The 17,624-nt window shown below is 49.7% G+C and overlaps 5 protein-coding genes and 1 long non-coding RNA gene across 11 annotated transcripts; 5 read left to right on the top strand and 1 right to left on the bottom strand.

Moving 5' to 3' along the window:
* Positions 1-3,137: 3,137 nt before the first annotated feature.
* On the bottom strand, positions 3,138-11,120 carry LOC117896702 (phosphoribosyl pyrophosphate synthase-associated protein 2). 6 transcript variants are annotated; one of them, XM_034805154.1, is made up of 8 exons: positions 10,981-11,120; positions 5,537-5,773; positions 5,186-5,474; positions 4,958-5,124; positions 4,130-4,186; positions 3,789-3,936; positions 3,580-3,726; positions 3,138-3,515 (listed from the first exon to the last, which is right to left on the bottom strand). In XM_034805154.1, exons 1-8 carry the CDS (start codon positions 10,998-11,000, stop codon positions 3,357-3,359), a joined length of 1,224 nt encoding a protein of 407 aa, XP_034661045.1. In that variant the 5' UTR covers positions 11,001-11,120; the 3' UTR covers positions 3,138-3,356. The 6 variants fall into 6 exon arrangements, with proteins under 6 accessions (XP_034661045.1, XP_034661049.1, XP_034661047.1 ...); XM_034805158.1 differs by lacking the exon at positions 10,981-11,120 and adding an exon at positions 10,202-10,469; XM_034805156.1 differs by lacking the exon at positions 10,981-11,120 and adding an exon at positions 5,885-5,913.
* On the top strand, positions 7,470-9,773 carry LOC117896703 (cytosolic carboxypeptidase 6). The gene is given in 5 exon segments (XM_034805161.1): positions 7,470-7,530; positions 7,606-8,171; positions 8,224-8,611; positions 8,614-8,976; positions 9,041-9,773. Coding segments are annotated over 5 exon segments (1,971 nt in total). The 3' UTR covers positions 9,634-9,773.
* Positions 9,878-10,438, top strand: LOC117896704. Its single transcript, XR_004649043.1, has 2 exons — positions 9,878-10,080; positions 10,164-10,438. It is a non-coding gene; the product is annotated as an uncharacterized LOC117896704 (long non-coding RNA).
* A 379-nt stretch (positions 11,121-11,499) lies between the features above and the next one.
* On the top strand, positions 11,500-13,333 carry LOC117897669 (prolyl 4-hydroxylase subunit alpha-2-like). Its single transcript, XM_034806668.1, has 6 exons — positions 11,500-11,702; positions 11,759-12,061; positions 12,114-12,307; positions 12,366-12,892; positions 12,953-13,003; positions 13,058-13,333. Exons 1-6 carry the CDS (start codon positions 11,533-11,535, stop codon positions 13,277-13,279), a joined length of 1,467 nt encoding a protein of 488 aa, XP_034662559.1. The 5' UTR covers positions 11,500-11,532; the 3' UTR covers positions 13,280-13,333.
* An 81-nt stretch (positions 13,334-13,414) lies between these two features.
* On the top strand, positions 13,415-15,340 carry LOC117897670 (prolyl 4-hydroxylase subunit alpha-2). Its single transcript, XM_034806669.1, has 7 exons — positions 13,415-13,604; positions 13,660-13,953; positions 14,021-14,220; positions 14,279-14,820; positions 14,876-14,923; positions 14,978-15,122; positions 15,193-15,340. Exons 1-7 carry the CDS (start codon positions 13,435-13,437, stop codon positions 15,228-15,230), a joined length of 1,437 nt encoding a protein of 478 aa, XP_034662560.1. The 5' UTR covers positions 13,415-13,434; the 3' UTR covers positions 15,231-15,340.
* A 35-nt stretch (positions 15,341-15,375) lies between these two features.
* On the top strand, positions 15,376-17,372 carry LOC117899399 (prolyl 4-hydroxylase subunit alpha-2). The gene is made up of 7 exons (XM_034809384.1): positions 15,376-15,608; positions 15,676-15,827; positions 15,883-16,030; positions 16,088-16,287; positions 16,348-16,979; positions 17,035-17,203; positions 17,266-17,372. Exons 1-7 carry the CDS (start codon positions 15,376-15,378, stop codon positions 17,370-17,372), a joined length of 1,641 nt encoding a protein of 546 aa, XP_034665275.1.
* Positions 17,373-17,624: the final 252 nt, after the last annotated feature.

The following is a 17,624-nucleotide window of genomic DNA, read 5'->3' as shown; positions in this document are numbered from 1 at the left end:
CAGTACACAGCCCGAGGGGGTTGGGTGGACCTGGCACATTATAGAACAATTAAATGTGCATAACTAACCCGCAGAGTCAGACAATTATTATTTTTGAGCACATTTAATTCGCTTTTAATTTCGCTGGCGTGCGGATAATTGTTTTTGACTGATTCTCTCCGCTGTCTGTCTTTCTGTCTGTTTGTCTTCTATTTGTTTTTGTTTTTTTTTTGGGCTATTCATCCATTATCCGTGGCCAAGAGGTGCTGCTGTAGGTCTGTCGCTTGTTTGGTCAGCATAAATCTTGAGTGTGCGCGTGGGCGGCCTACTTTTGGAGAGATTTGTGATCCATCTCGCTCTCCCTCGCTCTCCCTTAGCCCTTGAGCATGCCCAGATTTCGTTGGCCCAAGGTGTTTGCCTGGGAATTATGGCATCCCAAGGTGCTTGTGTCTGTGTTTGATAACGGCAATCACGCGGAGAGTTGGGAGTGGGGAGTGGAGTGGCCTTTGCCGCTGTAGGCTTGTTCGCCCATCTGTGTGCACTGCTTGCTCCAGATATTTGCTTGCATATGGAAAGCACGTTCCAGGCACTCGCACGGGTATTCGCATAACTGCAACTGAACAATTACAGTTGCATCTGTATCCATAGGGCAGATCTCGAAAGAAAGAAAGGCAAACAGCGGCAAACCCCGAACAATGAATGACAAACAAAATAAGCGAATAAACTGTTAATTGTGCATTCGGTTAAACATTACGCAAGCGGATCACCACCCACCTCCCACTCCCCCCTGCAGTCGTGTGCAGCGGCCTGCATTGAGGCGTGTAAAGTACCCGAACACCGAAGTAAGGCTTCACGTGACTCAAACCCGTCCATCGGGTATATCGGAATTTATGCGCGAGACATCGTCTCGGCGACATCTGAGGTCGCAGTCGAGGAAGTTCCCCCTGCCCAAGTAATGGATGTCAGGGACCCTGGCTCAATGGCAGCCCAAAGTCGAAGTGCCAGGGGCATGTCCTGCAAAAACCGATTTGCCGCAAGCAAAACGAGAACAACAAGCCATCAATTGGCAGGCCTGGCCAGCGCGCTTCTCTCTCACGTGATCGCATTTGAGCCAAAAGGCGATCCGGGTTGCTTTTATGGCGGCAATAACCGCAGCGAATGGCAGCGAAACTGAATTAATTTTGGTCACATGACCGCGCCAGAAGAAAACAAAACAAAAGCTGGAGAAAAAAAAGCACATCAGCAGCTGGTCTGCGGGTCGTTTGTATATTTTTACTCAGCACCATCATCATTAGAGGGGTACTCAAGAGCAGAAAGGAAAGTTTTTGTAAGGGAATATCTGAGGCGAGAAGGCTGAAATGTCAACCATAACTAGAAGGTTCCAAATATGCGAAGACAAAGACAATTTTTGCTGTTAAAAACCCCAAATGATAAATTATTCCTTCTAAATTCTAATCCACTCATGAGCACCCCTACTGCTGCTGCTGCTGTTGCTGCTACTGTTGCTGATGATTATTCATATGTAAAGCATACTCCGAGCGAGTCATCTAAAATGATAATTTCCGAGCGAGATCTGGTCGTGTGACTAGTTTGCTATGTTGCCGTCATCTCCAATTGATTTGCTCTGCCAAACAAAATGCAAATCATCGACGTAAACATTCTACGCTCCAGCCAAAAGGGAAATAGCTATGGGAACATACATATCCCCCGCACGAGTGGGCAAAGTGTGTCCCATTAAAATGCGGCTAATTTCGCAGCCAGGTGCTAAAACCCATACAATCAAGTGGCGTGCTAATGGGCGGCCAACAAGCTACACAAATTAACAAATCAATTTTCGCGTGTGATAAACAAAAAGTCAAACAAAATCACACGACGGAAACTACAGAGCGGCGCGGAGCGGTTATCAGTCATGCCAAATGCCAAACATTTCAGCGGGCGAGACAATTGAAATTGTAATTGGAACTGAAATTGGCACGGGGGGAATCATAGCATATGCGGGGAGACACATTACCCAAACAATTGATGGCCCGCTAATGGAAAGGGAGCCATATGCGACTGCGATGATCTGTGCACGACCCGTGCCTCCAGGCGGAAGGCAGTTCAATGCACGCCATGCCATGCCAGTGCACACGCGACTTGTTCTCGGGGGGTTAGGGCATGGGATAATGCCAGGCATGTGCATTGTTTCACTTCAACATTTAAATCTCAACAATTAGCATGGCAGTGTCTCCCTTTGCCTAGATTAGTGTGAGATTTCCTGGAGATTATCTAGCGCGTTTTTTACAATGTTTTTGTTTGCCACGGTCTGAGATAATGGAGCAGCAGATGTCACATTGATGGAGCCAAAAGTCCGCGCTCCGTTCCAGGTACAATCTTGGCGCTTTGCTGTGTTCCGTTTTGCTGTTTGGATTTGGGCGTGCAAACAGCGCAAGGTTTATCGCACTTGGCCTCTCTGGGTGGAGGCCAGAGCCCGGCAAATATGCGCCATTGGCTGTGATCAAATATAGATAAAAGGCAAAGGTACCGATCGTCATCGCAGCTGCATTCCTCGAGCATTTAGCAATGCAAATTTCTCGCATACCAAACGAATCTCTAAAGCTCTGCGGATGCCTGATTTATGTGCCCTGAAGAGCAGGCAGGTGGTCTCTGATTTATGTCCCAGACAGTGCTCTCTGCTGTTGCACAAGCGTTAGTCTCGGCAGATGCAGTCGGACATTCCATCAGCTCCGTTTGTAATCTTATCGGATGGGCACTGGCACTTCGTGGTTACCGCAGACAGACGACATCTGTCAGCAGCTCCATGGGTTTTTGTGTGCTGCAAATTATGATGATTTATGGCGCGGGGAATGGCCATTCAATTAAGTGGATTCCAGCCATAAATTTCGACAGCGCCTGCCATAAACATATGACGCCTTTATGGATCGCTGCACTGGCTAATCTGCGCTGCTAGCCGGTGTTTCGGATTTGAGTACAATCAGATTTTATTTCGACTAAGTATTGTGGGTGGGGTGGCTAGAGCTTAAGACTAAAAGAGACACAAAAGGTGATTGCATCCTGGAGAAACACACGAAACGAGTGGAGTGTTGTGTTGTGTCGTCTAGTGTTGTGTAGTGGGTTTGCGCCTAAAAGTATGCCATGCTAATCAGTGTACAAAAATGTGTATTGGATTCTTTTGTTTATTTTTGAGCAAAACGAGCGAGCGCTGAGCGACGACTCTTTCCAATGATTTGCTAAAGCGAAAAAAAAACAAACAATATAAAGAAGAACATCCTTGGATGAAACATTTTTTGTGACCTCAACAAAATGAGCTGAAAGTGTGGCTGAGTGTGTGTGTGTGTGTGTGACTGCGAGTGTGGGTTGTGTGGAGCGATGTCCACCTAGTCCTCCAGGGTGACATTGCGGAAGAGATACGACATGGACTCCTTGTTGTGAATGCGACGTATAGCCTCAGCGATCAGTATGGAGATGTCGATCGTCTTGATCTTGTGGCACTGCAGTTTCTGTATCTCGTGTGGAATGGTATTGGTGACAACGATCTGGGCATAACAATAAAACGCAGAGTTATAGAAAAAACATTGACAAAAGGTTGCCCAAACAGACCTCATCAATGCAGGACTCATCCAGCAGACGTGGCGCATCCGAGCTGAGCAGACCGTGCGTGGCCAGCACGTAGATCTTGCAGGCACCATTCTCCTTAAGCATCTCAGCGGCGGCCACAAACGATTGAACATCATCAATTAGATCATCCTGAGGGAGAGGAAATAGTTATGAGAAGGGAACAGGCAGTATCTGGCTGTAGTTGTACTCACCACCATGATGGCTATGCGTCCATTGACATCGCCCACAATCGTGAGCGGTGGCTTGACCTTCACTGGATGCTCCGGCACACCCACCGACACCGAGGTGGTGCGCTGACGGCTGCTGCTGCTTATGGGTGCGTGTTGTGGGGTAGAGTTTCTTTATGCATTAGAGTCGAGTCGGGAGTCGAGAGTGTGGTGCATGTGTGGGTGCGTGTTGGGTAACCAAAAAAGAAACGTAAACATGTTGGTGGGGGGTTGGGAGTGGGGTGGAAAAGTGTGACAATCGATTAAAAATCATAAATAAATTAATCAAAAGTGAGAATAATCAAATGAATAAAATAAATACGAACCTAGGCGCCGCCGGTAAGCACATTTCAACTGAATTTCCTAATAAATTGCTATACGCACTGCGTGGACACAAATAAAGAGAAATTTCGTTTTTGGTTTTTCTTTCGTTTCGGATGCTCGAATTTGTGGAATTTCGGATTCATCAGACACCAACCAAATGGCCAAACTCGTTTTGAGTTGTGTGTGGCCTTTGGCAGTGAATGGAAACAGAAGCGAAAGCGGTGGCAGAACAATCAGAATAAAGCGGCTACAAAAAGGAGTTTGACTAGAGATTAAGTGCCAACGACAGAACAGATCTAAGCGGACATGTTCCTAGGTGAAGTGTGTGTGTCAGAGATGTAAGAGACATGCAGGGATAGACCACTAACTCAAGCAAAATCTACGATAAATGATGGATCTTTGACTCATATATTCAATGACTCTACTGTCTGTACAAGAGTAGAGTCAGTAGGAGTCAAAGAATCACCAAATATGTGAGTTTTCCCTTCCATTTCTCTTACTTCTCCGAAACACAAACTTTCCACTTATGATATTCTCCAAATAAATGTAAATTGTACAATGATTGGATAGCTTTTGTGGCTGGATAAATGGCAAAACATTCAAGTGCTTTTTCAACTAAAAACAAAACAAAATCTAGTGCAAAGTTGTGCTAAACGAATGATTTCAAGTGCGCTTCCAGCTTTGGTTATAAAACAAAGCTTCAGGGGGAAATCACCAAACAAAACATAACTCAAAGAAGAACTCAAGACAGACAATTGCTGGAGTACAGGGAGGTAGCAGCGAGGCCTACAGCGGAGATCTGCGGATAAACACAGACAGGGGAGACTTACCTGGTCGGTGGTGGCGAGTAACGGCCATCGACCTCGTCGCTCTCAGCCTCCTTTTGCTCGCCGTGGATGACGGCCAGGCCCAGGCGCAAACGCTCCGCATACGAGTTGGCCTTCTTGGCCACGCCTGGATTGCGGGCCACAATCACGGAATTCCGATATTCGGGTATCTGCAAGGGAGATTCAATTCATTTAGTTGCAGACTAGACAAACTCTTGCTGAGATGCTCACGCTCTCCTGGATGTACTGCAGAAGGAAGGGCGATGCCCGCAGATTGTCCACGGGTATGTCGAAGAAGCCCTGAATCTCCTTCTGGTGCAGATCCATTGTGATGATGTGCGTGAGGCCCGAGGTGCACATCATCTTGGCCAGCAGCTTCGAGACGATGCAGCCACGTTTGCGCATCTTGCACTGCTTCGAGTACGGCAAGTACGGGATCACGCCCACAATGGAGCGAGCCGACGAGGTCTTGCACGCATACGCCATGATAAGCAGCTCCATAATGTTGTTGTTGGCATCCCTGGAGGAAATAAGAGAAGAATATTAGCTGGGGAATAATTATAACATGGAGACAGTATCTACTTGGTGCCCGTTTGGATGATGTAGATGTCCTTGCCCCGCACCGAGTCACTGATCTCGACAATTGTCTCACGATTGGACTTGTGGAAGACGGAACAGCCGCCGTTCTTCAGGCCCATGCGCTCGGCGACCATGTTGGCCAGATCCGGATGCGAGTTGCCATTGATGATGACAATGTCCGAGGTGGAGGTGTTGTCCATGTCGCTCCTGCAACGCTTCGGTGGGCGCACGCTGCCTAATCTGTAACGTAAAAAGACGATTAGATGGGGAATAACAAAGCCAAAGTGGGGGAAAAACGTAATTCAAAACAGAAAGCGGGGAATGAGTGGGGTTTGTGGTGTGGATTGCTACCTGCGTTTGGACATGCTACCGTGGATTTGGGTTCATTCACTTCCTTATGCCGTAATGTAGCCCGTAATCCCATAAACATTAATATAACGCATACGCCACCGCGTTGCCGCAGTCGTTACCGTTCCCACGTTACCACCTCACGCGCGCTCCTTCGGTGGTGGCCTATCGATTAGCCCCAGTGAACCAATTTCGCAACAGAGAACACAGCACCGAACTGAGGGAACGCAACTGCAATTAGTGCCGCTGCCGCTGCTGCTGCTACTTTGTTGCCCAGTTTGCTGGCGACTCCCTGGCTAAAGCAACCAGAAAACCAGTAACCGCAGTCGATGCGCCACTGCGCATTCCTTCTTCCGGAATTCCGCTATTGATCAAACAAGCGGCACACATGTGAGTGGCGTGGCAACGTCAGCGTGTGGGTCAGGCCGTCGGGCCCCACAGCGGAAGAACCGCCACTCAGTCCGTCAGGCAGTACGTAGGCAGGAGGTGCGGTGTCTGCTACGCGGGGATTAACACCATCTCAGATACAAATCTACGCGCACGCGACTTGCCGCGACATTCGAGTGGCATCGAAGAAAAGTGAAAGCCCAAGGGAAAGCCCAAGGCACTGTGCGGGGTGGCTAATTGAATTTCTATTTCTGAATTCCCTTCGCAGGTCACTCGAGGGCGACGAGCAGCAAGTGCATGGGTTGAGCTGCAGGAGGCACAGGAATGGGCGATTCAGGTGAGTGAAATGGCCATAAATGCGGCAGCGATAAGGAATCTCAGGCATGCCAGGCATATTTCTTGTGGCCAGAACGATATTTGAATGCCCTAAAAGAAGGTGAAAAGAGCGCTTGGATATTCCCCAAAAGTGAAGCTAATTTTTGGTTGGGTTTAGCTTTAGGAGAAGTGCCGAGAACTTTGAAAAATTTACAATATTCAAGGAGGTAAAGAGTATTCAGGGAACTAAATGTTTTCCTTTCATAAGCACAGAATTATTCCAATTTTCGTTAGTGGAATTCAGTGGAAATGGCAAATTAGTGGGAAAAAATCCAACAGCTCCTGGGACTCATATTGGTGCAAGAATATGACTAAAAAAAAAGAGAGATACATATTTTAGTTCCATAAAACAGGCAAATAGCTATCAGATTTCCCTCCTTAGGGTATCGATGAAGTCATTCCAAGAACCTTCAAGTCTCTCGGCATTTCACATGCCTCCTACGGAAAGGAGAAAGCGAAAGGCAAGGAGGTGGGTAGACTGTGGCGACGCAACCACGAGGCGACGACTATTCAATTTTAGACACATTTGACGTCTCGTTTAGACTTTTCTTGAGGCGTTTGCAGGCTGCAGCAGCGAGTGCAATGGAAACTTGCGGCACGCATATGTGTGCCACACAACGGAAGAGCAGCAGCAGGGGCAGTGGGCGCACAAGTTTAAAGATAGCATCTGGGTGGGATTAGGTGCAGGCGAAGAAAGTTATGACACGCTGCCTGCCGTAGGATTAGGCCTGCTGCCACTTCAGGAGGGGTTCTTAGACTTAGAAGAAAGTAGAACGTTCCTCGAGGCAGACGCACAAGGCGGAGAACACGGCACAAAAGACACAAAATGCTGGGCATAGCCTGTGATCCGCTGCAGCACACGAGCATGTACGAGCGTGGCTCGGATGGTACTTGAAGAAACCAGAAGATACAAGATCATATTTGAGTTCCACTGATCGATCTTCCTCCTTTTGCATTTACAGACAGCGAGGACAGCGATGGCGAGGGCGGCCTGGGCAATGTGTCCCGCGTGATCATACGTCCGCCAGGGCAGAGCGGCAAGGCAAAGCGTGGCCATCTGTGCTTCGATGCGGCCTTCGAGACGGGCAACCTCGGCAAGGCGGAGCTGGTGGGGGACTTCGAGTACGATCTGTTCCTGCGGCCGGACACGTGCAATCCGCGCTTTCGCTTCTGGTTCAACTTCACGGTGGACAACGTCAAGCAGGACCAGCGGGTGCTCTTCAACATTGTGAACCTCAGCAAGAGCCGCAATCTGTTCGCCTCCGGCCTCACGCCGCTGGTGAAGAGCTCCAGCCGCCCCAAGTGGCAGCGCATGTCCAAGCGGCAGGTGTTCTTCTATCGCTCGGCCATGCATCAGGGCCACTACGTGCTCAGCTTTGCCTTCATCTTCGACAAGGAGGAGGATGTCTATCAGTTTGCACTGGCCTGGCCCTACAGCTACTCTCGCCTGCAGTGCTACTTGAATGTGATCGATGCCAGGCAGGGCACGGACAAGCGCTTCACGCGGAGCGTTCTCATCAAGTCGCTGGTGAGTGGTTGGTTCCTCCTCCTGTGATTCCTTCTGTGATTCTCTTCCTCAGCAAAACAGAAATGTGGATCTGCTGACCATCGATCAGGTGACGCACAAGCAGCGCTCGACCAATCGCTTGGATCGCAGCTTCATTCGCGTCATTGTGATCCTCTGTCGCACGCACTCCAGCGAAGCGCCCGCCTCCCACGTGTGCCAGGGCCTCATCGAGTTCCTTGTGGGCAATCATCCCATAGCCGGCGTTCTGCGTGAGAACTTTGTGTTCAAAATCGTGCCGATGGCCAATCCGGATGGCGTGTTCCTGGGCAACAACCGCTGCAACCTGATGGGGCAGGACATGAACCGCAACTGGCATTTGGCGTCGGAGTTTACGCAGCCGGAGCTGCATGCCATCAGGGGTATGCTGAAGGAGCTGGATAATTCGGATGTGAGTAATTGTGTTCTGACAGTATAGAAGGAGTTTACTCACCATCAACCTCCCTCTTGCAGACTTATCAGATTGATTTTGTGATCGATTTGCATGCCAACAGCAGCATGCACGGCTGCTTCGTGTACGGCAACACCTACGAGGATGTCTACCGCTACGAGCGGCATCTGGTCTTCCCGCGTCTCTTCGCCAGCAACGCACCCGACTATGTGGCCGAGCACACCATGTTCAATGCGGACGAGCGGAAGGCGGGCAGCATCAGGAGATTCAGCTGCGAGCGACTCAGCGACACGGTGAATGCCTACACCCTGGAGGTGTCCATGGCGGGGCATTACCTGCGCGACGGCAAGACGGTGGCCCTCTACAACGAGGATGGATGTGAGTACACAGGCAGACAGTCCGGCAGTTGATCTCTAGATGCTCTCCTCTTGCCTCTTTGTAGACTACCGCGTGGGCAGGAATCTCGCGCGCACCCTGCTCCAGTACTATCGCTTCATCAACATCCTGCCCGTGCCCCTGGTGCCGGAGGTGCGTGGCAAGCGACGGGGCCGCCTGCGCAACCAGCACTCGCGCTCACGCTCCAAGACGCGCTACGAGGTCAAGCCTCGGCCCAAAACTCCGCGCTGCCATGCCCCCATCTCGTACAACAATCTGAGCATCTGCTATGACTCGGGCGGCGGAGGAGGTGGAGGTGGAGGCGGTTCCTCCGATGAGGGAGGCTTCTCCCCCGTCCGACCACTGGCACCGGGCAGCAGCAGCTTCAGCGGCTGCCGCAACTACCGGCGGGCGGCTACCGCAACCTGTCCCGCTGCACACGACCAGTATTCCTGCTACTCCTTGGGTGCACTCAAAACAGGCAGTGACCATGGAGGAGCCATCGGGCAGGGCAAGCGATCGGCGAGGGTGACCATCGAGGTGCCGCTGCCCGTGAATGTACCCCCCAAGCCCTACCTCTCCATCATCGACCTCAATCAGCTGACGAGGGGCAGCCTGAAGCTCAAATCGAGCAGTTTCGATGCAGCCGACAGGCGATAAAGAGCGAGTGAGAGAGAGAGAGAGAGATAACCGTAATTGTTCCCTTTTGTATGCTTACTGCTTCGTTTCTTTTTCTAAATAAACAGTTATGTCTCTGAGCAATTTGAGCAACAAGTCAGGCGATGGCCTGGGGCGGAGAATGAGTGGGAATGGAATGACATTTGCTTGGGCTTATCCGTTATCTCTGTGCTGTTGCGCACATTTTGGCCCCCTGCCAGCAAGGGAAACGTGGGTGTGGGAGGGGGAGTCTATAGATTCGACTCATTGCAATGGCCAGAGAGCACTCATATCGGTATCATGTCTAGTGTATACAAAACGCCGTTAGATGAGACTACGAACAAATAAACAAAGAGCATCCGCCGTACTGACACACTGCGCACTACGAGAAATGAGTGACGATTGTCGGGCCTTGAGTTGACCGTGCGCCCTTCCACTCAGCAACAGCACGTGAGTGCCAGAGGGCGAATGTGGTATCAATTAGCTGGATGTTTGTGCCACTTGTATCTTATCTTCTACACACAAAAATAAAGCAATATATAGCAATGCAGTCAGCTGTACCATCCATTACCTTGGGATGTATCGGATCGGATCGGGGGACGAGGCGACAATATTCTCACTCAGGCCAGGCCACACACACCACTCGCAGAAAACACGCGCGAAAACCGCTGATAAGAGTGTGGCGAGCGTGCCAGCCAACAGGCAGGCGGAATGGGAGTGAATCAACACAAAGACCGAACCGAGCGTAAGGGCTTCCGACCTGATTAGCGCTTTCAATTAACATGAAATCAATAAAAAAGACAGACCAGACCGCACACTCTTTTTTCTCGGTTCCTCTTTTGTATAAATAAAAGCGAATTGGACTAGAAGGCAAAAAGGAGCGCAAAATAGAGTGAGATGAGAGCGGCCGGCGTTGCCACACAGGCGGAGAGAGATGCGAACAGCTGTTTGATGTGGCAATATATATGAATGCAATTATTTAAATTATTCACATAAATGGTTCAAAATTTCGATGTAACAAAGGTAAACCATACCAGGGGAGGTTGGTGAGGGAGCACTTTGGGAGCAGGAACTGGTTTTTTGGTTAGCACGCAATTTCAAATTGGTTAAACAAACAAAACAACTGAAACGTATACACGAACATATTATTTTCACAACCTGGCTAACAGCATGTTGATCACTGGGGGATTGGGGGATGGTAGACACAAAAACACAGTGGGAGAGGGGAACACAAATGAATTAAAAACACAAAGCGGGAGGGAGGAGGAGACACACACAGTCACAGACACTAATTAAATTAAAAATGGAACACAGAAATATGTAAATGGATAGCCAAAAAGCCTCTTTTACTTGTTCCGCTGCAGCAGCATGACGCAGTTCCTCTGAAAATGGCTGCACTTCTTCGATATCTATATCTTCTTATTCTTTCTTTCCTCTTCTCTTGTTTTCGTTGTTTTATCTGAATTATTGATTTGGAATTTTCGAGTTATTCTTACAGTCTGTCGCTGCGCGGCTACCAGTGTGACCGCGGAGTTATCGATAAAACATACCGCATGGCCCTCAAAAATATCTCTTCTCATTTTAAAAATATACCGTAACTCTTGAATCATTTTCCTCGGTTTTAATTTTCTATTTAATATAACTAGCTATTTAGGGTTCTTAGCGCTAAAAATATAATTTTATTCGATTTATCAATAAATTCTTCACAAGATTGGCTAGTTTTCATGTCTTATATTTATTCGATTGCCTACTAAATAAAGTGAAAACTAAAAGTATCAACAAAAAAAGTATATTGGTATATCGTCGAACGGTTAAAACTTGAAAGATGAAGCGTGAATATCTCGTTTTAGCGTGTAATTTAAAAAAAGATCATTTAAATACAGTGCTTTTACCTAGTTGGACATGTTGCTGGTGCTATTGTTTTATATATGCGCATGTTCTGCCGATCAGGAGTATGACTATAGTTCGGCTGTGGAATCCCTGGTGGAACTGATACCGTTACAGCGCTACTATTACGGGAATTTGTCTGCGTTTGCGGACAAAATGGAGGCAAAATTGAGCACAATTCGGCGGTGAATACAATTTAACGGAGAAAACTGACAAATATTTCATTAATGGCGCGTTGCAGTGCACTCTCCGAAATGCGCCCTGTGCTGGAGGCAGCCGAGACCCAGCAGGAGCTCTTTGTGGGCAATCCGCTGCGCGCTTATTCCCTTCTCAGGCAGCTGCACCACGACTTGACCAATTGGTTGGATTTTGTGGAGGAACCAATTGGTGCGGAGGAGATAAAACACTTTCGCTCGTTGGAACTGATGCTGCCCAACCAGACGGACATGGCCAATGCGGTCATTGGGCTGGAACAGATCCGGGATATGTATGGGCAGACGGAGCTGGATTTGGCCTCTGGGCTGCTCCATGGACAGCAGCATAAGTGAGTTACTGCTGCCGAGAAGGGAGTCGTGTTTGATTTTTCCCTTTTGCAGCGTCCAGCTGTCGGCTATGGACTGCTGGAGCCTGGGCAGACACTACTTCCACCGTAAGCGCTATGTGGAAGCGACTGTTTGGTTGGGGCTGGCCGCGGATCGCTACAATGTCAGCGAGGAGGATGTATACGCCGTTCAGGGCTTCCATCGCGTAGAGTTGTGTCAACTGCAGGCGGCATCACTGATGCGACAGAGTGGGACACCATTTTGTTCTCTTATATTTTCCCACTTCATGAGATTTTCATCCCGCAGATCGCAACGAGGACGCCTTGGCTGTCATTAACGCAGCTCTGGAAGTTCTTCCTTGGGACATGCGTTTGCAGAGCCTGCATTCACGACTGCAAAATCGCTGGCTGGTGCGGCCACGCCTGGAGTTCGCCGAGGAACCGCTGCCACCCGCCGACGATGTGCAGCGTGGCTGTCGCGGGCAATATCCATCGAAAACGAAGCTCCACTGCCGCTACAGTTGGACGCCATCCTATGAACGCTTGAAGATGGAGGAGCTAACGCTGGATCCCTACATTGCGCTCTACCATGACGTGGTGTCCGCCAAAGAGATGACGATGCTGCAGAACTACGGACGGATGAATCTCACGCAGGATGCACAGAGGCTGTTGGCCAAACACTGTCCCCTGCCCGAGTCCATACCGCTGGTGCAGGGTCTACACACGCGGCTGGAACACATGACTGGATTGCGTCTAAGCAACTCCGAGGGTTGGCTAATCACCAACTACGGAATTGGAGGCTTCTTTGGGCTGCACAAGGACTACTTTGATGAGGTTATTCCTACACTTTTCTCTTAGAGATTTGTAGATTTTAATTGTGATTTCATTTTGCAGATCGAAGAGGCATTGAGGGGCGACAATCGCTTGGTTACCATTCAGATATATGTGAGTCCGAGGAGCAGGCAAAACTGATTCCTAATACCCCTCTCCTCCCCACAGCTGAGCAACGTGTCCCAAGGCGGCTACACAGTGTTCCCCCATGTGGAGGTGGCCGTGAAGCCACAGGCAGGCGCCGCTTTGGTTTTCTACAATCTGCTGGACTCTCTGGTGGGAGATTCGCGCAGCCAGCACTATGCCTGTCCCGTCATTGATGGCGACAAGTGGATAGCCACCAAGTGGCTCTCAGCAAAGGAGCAGCTCGTCAGCAAGAGCAGGAAATGACAGCTGTAGTTTGCATGCATAAACGATGCTCCTTAGGAGCCGTAAATAATTGAATTCTTCGTGCGATAATTGCATTCTTCGGGGGATAATTCGCTATGGAGCATGCATAAAGCTGAAGGCCAGTTCTGGCATTTCTTGAGGAACGTTTCCTCATTATGGCTGCGCTACTGTACACGTTGTTGATTGTGCTCCTGTCTGGCTGCTGCCTCGAGGCTGCCCTGGATGAGAAAAGCTTTCAGGGAATGCTCAGCCTTGAGCGGGAATTGCTGCAGAATCTGCGAGACTATGCCTTGGAGCTAAGGGAAAAGATCAGCGTCATCAATGGGTGAGTCTTCCTACATCAACGCTCTCTTTATCGGCTACCCTTTGCCACCTTGCAGCGCTCTGAGGGAGTACAATGAAGAAATTGAAGAGGCCAATGAGGATCCGGAGCTGTATGTATCAAATCCGCTGAATGCCTTCCGTCTGATACGCCACATGCACCAGGATTGGATCAGCTGGCAGGTGTACATGGAGCAGCAGGTGGGTCCCGACCAAGTGGCGAAGCTGGAGCGCATGCTGCCGCAGCTGCCACAGCAGCAGGACTTCCAGGAGGCAGCCAAAACGCTGCAGAGCCTCACCGATTTCTACGCTTACGAACCTGCTTTTTTGGTGGCTGAAAGAGAGTACAACAGGTGGGGGTAAAGGCTGCTCTTGCTGGACAAACGTCCCTTAATAGTCTCCCCCTTGGTGTCCTTTTAGCAAGCTGTATCTCTCGCCCCTGGACTGCTACCACATGGGCTTGGAGATGTATCGGCAGGAGAACTATCACGAGGCACTCAAGTGGCTCACTGAGGCAGCCGAAAACTATACCTCATCGCCCTACAACGATCTCTACAGCGTGCTGGGCGCGTCACGCTCGCATGTGTATCGAATGCAGGCCAGAACCTACCAGAAACTCAGTGAGTGAAGCGCAAATAGCCACAGATGCACGCTACTAAAATCTTCATTCTCTTGCAGACCGAGAGGAGGTGTACACTGCCTACCAGAATGCCATAATCCTGGATGAATTCAACGTGCAGCTGCTGCAGGAAAGCGGCGCCATAGAGCTGCTCAGCCTGCGCGATCCCATGGAGCCCATTTTGGAGCCGGTGACCACGCCCAGTCCGTTGCAGCAGCAGTGCCGGGAAAGCGTTGTCGAGCTGTCCGCTATCTGTGCACACAATTCGATGGTGTCCGCCTTCCTGTTGCTGGCCCCGCTCCGCTACGAGGAGCTGCTGCTCTCACCCTACATTGTGGTCTACCGGGATGCCGTCTACGAGTCAGAGGTCACACACATCCGGAACGCATTCAAGTGGTGTCCTCCGGAAGGAAAGTTCTCGATGGATGGGGGCGTCAGCGGCTGCTCTATCCCCGATGAGTACAGTCCCGTGATGAAGCGCCTGCAGGAGCGGGTGCTGGACATGACGGGCTCCTTCAATCTCGCGCACAACTTCAATGTGCTAGAGTACGCACAGACAGAGCCGTTTCGTCTGTTTCAGCTGTTCAAGGAGTCTCCCAGAGTAATTGGATGATCCTCTAGTGTCTCTCCTTTCCTTACTTTTCCTTTTCTTGCAGTTTGCCGGCCTGGACTTCAACGAGATCGAGGGTACAGCCATTGTCTTTGTAGGTTTGCTGCCTTTCCGCCTTCCCCCCTCTCTGATTCCGCTTCCTTTTCAGCTGAATGATGTGGAGATAGGCGGCGCCATCACCATACCACACCATCCAATGTTCGTGCAGCCGCGGCAAGGTGACGCCCTGATCTCGTTCCACGACGGCGACTTTGAGCACACCATTTGCCCCCATGTGGTGGGCACTGGATTGGGTATAGTCCTTCGGCAGTCCTCCGCCTGTTGTTGTCTCTTTCGATGATTGATCTTGTTCTCTTTTTGCAGTCGTGGTGAAGTTTCTCTACGCGGACACGGAAGAGTGAGCGAAGCGTTTGTACCATTCCCAATCTCATTCCCATTCGACGTGGTCTGGAGCAGAGTCGCAGCCTAAAGACATTTTACGCTCATGAATAAAGCTGTGTTGCCGTCACACTATAATCCAATTGAAAGCGTAGCAAATGCCACGACATGGAATCATTTATCACAACCAAGACTGCAATGCTGCCAATCGCATCTATGCCTGAGCTCCTGCTGATACTCCTGATCCTCGCGAGTGCTGCTGTTCACAGTCAGACCGAAAAGAGGGAGTTTTTGGCATTAAAGGAAGAGGAAATGGAGCTGCAGCTGCTGGACAGGGAGCTGATCTCAAACCTCATGGAATATGCTGGAGAGTTGCAGAGCAAAGTCGAAGTGTTGAAACGGTAAGATTGGAGATGGAGGGACAATCCAAAAACCCTTCTATATGCCTTCGTTTTGGTGCTCCCCCAGGTTTTCAGAGGCGACGCGCACACCCCTCCAGGCAGCAAAGGGCAGGGAGGAGGAGTACCTATCGAATCCGCTGCACAGTTTCCGACTCATTCGACACATGCACGAGGACTGGCGGCATGTAGAGAAGTTTATGAGGCAGCCAGTGGGGCAAGGTGAGTGCTAGACTGCCAAAGAATGATGGAAATAATTGCGACACTTTCCCTGCAGATCAGATTAAATTTATCAAAGAAATGGCAAGGGAATTTCCATCAAAAGAGGATGCAGATGATGCCACTGAGGCCATTTATCGTATAATTCGCACCTATGACGTGCCGCCAGAGGACCTCGTCCAGGGGCTAATCGATGGCGTGCAGTACAGGTAGGTCTACAGCTGGATTATTCATTTCTCATCTGCTCAAGTTCCAAGTTCCTCCAACAGTGGCAGCATTTCGGCCATCGACTGCTTCTCTTTGGGAACGCTGCACTTTGAGTGGGGGAAGTACGACAAAGCAGTCCACTGGCTAAACCACAGCTTGACTCTCGTCAAGCCCGTGTATAAGTCGGTGTACAATGTGCTGGGATTTACCACAAGCGAGGTGCACATGCTCCTGGCTCGCTGCTACGTGGAGATGGGTGAGGGATCATGGAATCACTCATTACTCTCCTGAGAATCTATTCTTCATTCACTTTCAGACCAGGAGGAAGACGCTCGACGCACACTGACGTCCCACCCCACTCTGGCGCAGCATTCGGAGCGTCTGCTCACCCTCTACAACAACACGAGACACGTTCCAGTTTCGGGTGATTTGCAGCCTTTGCTGCCCGATAAGTTCAATCAGATGTGTCGCTCCTCCCATCAGAATAAACCCTCCCGTCTGCACTGTCGCTACAATGCCACAACCTCGCCCTTCCTGCGACTGGCGCCCCTGCGGATGGAGGAGCTGTCGCTGGATCCTTACATCGTGGTCTACCACAATGTCCTCTCCGACGCGGAAATAGCCAAAGTGGAGCAAATTGCAGAGCCATTACTGGAGCACAGTAGCGTTTACGTAGCGGAAGTCAAAAAAGCGATCAAAAGCAAAGTTCGCACGGCACTGGGTGCCTGGATCCCCCACCATGAAATGGACGCCTCGGGCTGGACTGTGTTGCAGGGACTCTACAGACGAATACGCGATATAACCGGACTGAACATCAATGAGCAGCAGCACTTGCAGATTATCAAATACGGCTACGGGGGCCACTACGATCCCCACTTCGACTACTTTAACGCCACCGTCAAGAACACGCTGGCAAGCGGCGATCGCATGGTCACTGTCCTCTTCTATGTGAGTCGGCTTAAAGCTCTGACTAGCCGAAGGATTAACTATTTATCTCCCGTAGCTCAACGATGCGAGGCACGGTGGCTCCACCGTTTTTACCCATCTACAGCTGAAGGTCCCCTCGGAGCGTGGCAAAGTCCTCTTCTGGTACAACATGCGTGGGGAGTCGCACGAACTGGACACCCAAACTGTTCATGGCGCTTGCCCCGTCATCGCTGGCACCAAATCGGGTGAGTATTTCCGTTCGTATTTATTCAGCTATCAACCATCATAGCCCCTTTGTTACTTACAGTCATGTCCTGCTGGATACACGAGCTGGATCAAATGTTTATCCAACCCACCTATCGTCCTAATAATAGAACATTCTTCGATGAGTTGGTTGTGAAAAAGACAAATTAATAACATTTACGTTGCATTTTCAATGTGTGTCTATAATACATAAATGTTGCGGTTTTTTTTTTGAGTCATCCGAAGGAAATTAGTACTTTTTCTACCGAACAAACAGGTCTGAGAAATATGCTAAGATTAGGCATTTAAAAACAATGTTTTGTTGAAATGTTTCTTGCTTTAGAACATTTAAACGAAGAACGAAATAGCTCTAAAAATGTACTCTGACTTCAAAGGTATTTTTATGCTTTTTAATTTAATCAA

The sequence above is a fragment of the Drosophila subobscura genome, chromosome O (assembly GCF_008121235.1).
Source record: "Drosophila subobscura isolate 14011-0131.10 chromosome O, UCBerk_Dsub_1.0, whole genome shotgun sequence".
Taxonomy (NCBI): domain Eukaryota; kingdom Metazoa; phylum Arthropoda; class Insecta; order Diptera; family Drosophilidae; genus Drosophila; species Drosophila subobscura.
This window is presented reverse-complemented; position numbering and strand designations above follow the sequence as displayed.

Excerpts from the sequence above, each read along its gene's own strand:
- LOC117896702 (XM_034805154.1), bottom strand. The coding sequence starts at position 11,000 with ATGCTGCTGCAGCGGAACAA. Across the intron at positions 5,125-5,185 it reads TGCAGTACATCCAGGAGAGC|ATACCCGAATATCGGAATTC; the intron begins GTGAGCATCTCA and ends TCTCCCTTGCAG. Across the intron at positions 3,937-4,129 it reads TGCTTACCGGCGGCGCCTAG|AAACTCTACCCCACAACACG; the intron begins GTTCGTATTTAT and ends TAATGCATAAAG.
- LOC117899399 (XM_034809384.1), top strand. The coding sequence starts at position 15,376 with ATGGAATCATTTATCACAACCAAGACTGCAATGCTGCCAATCGCATCT. Across the intron at positions 16,288-16,347 it reads TCGCTGCTACGTGGAGATGG|ACCAGGAGGAAGACGCTCGA; the intron begins GTGAGGGATCAT and ends ATTCACTTTCAG. Across the intron at positions 16,980-17,034 it reads TGGTCACTGTCCTCTTCTAT|CTCAACGATGCGAGGCACGG; the intron begins GTGAGTCGGCTT and ends TATCTCCCGTAG.
- LOC117897669 (XM_034806668.1), top strand. The coding sequence starts at position 11,533 with ATGTTGCTGGTGCTATTGTTTTATATATGCGCATGTTCTGCCGATCAG. Across the intron at positions 11,703-11,758 it reads AAATTGAGCACAATTCGGCG|TGCACTCTCCGAAATGCGCC; the intron begins GTGAATACAATT and ends GGCGCGTTGCAG. Across the intron at positions 12,062-12,113 it reads CTCCATGGACAGCAGCATAA|CGTCCAGCTGTCGGCTATGG; the intron begins GTGAGTTACTGC and ends TCCCTTTTGCAG.
- LOC117897670 (XM_034806669.1), top strand. The coding sequence starts at position 13,435 with ATGGCTGCGCTACTGTACACGTTGTTGATTGTGCTCCTGTCTGGCTGC. Across the intron at positions 13,605-13,659 it reads AAGATCAGCGTCATCAATGG|CGCTCTGAGGGAGTACAATG; the intron begins GTGAGTCTTCCT and ends GCCACCTTGCAG. Across the intron at positions 15,123-15,192 it reads TGTGGTGGGCACTGGATTGG|TCGTGGTGAAGTTTCTCTAC; the intron begins GTATAGTCCTTC and ends CTCTTTTTGCAG.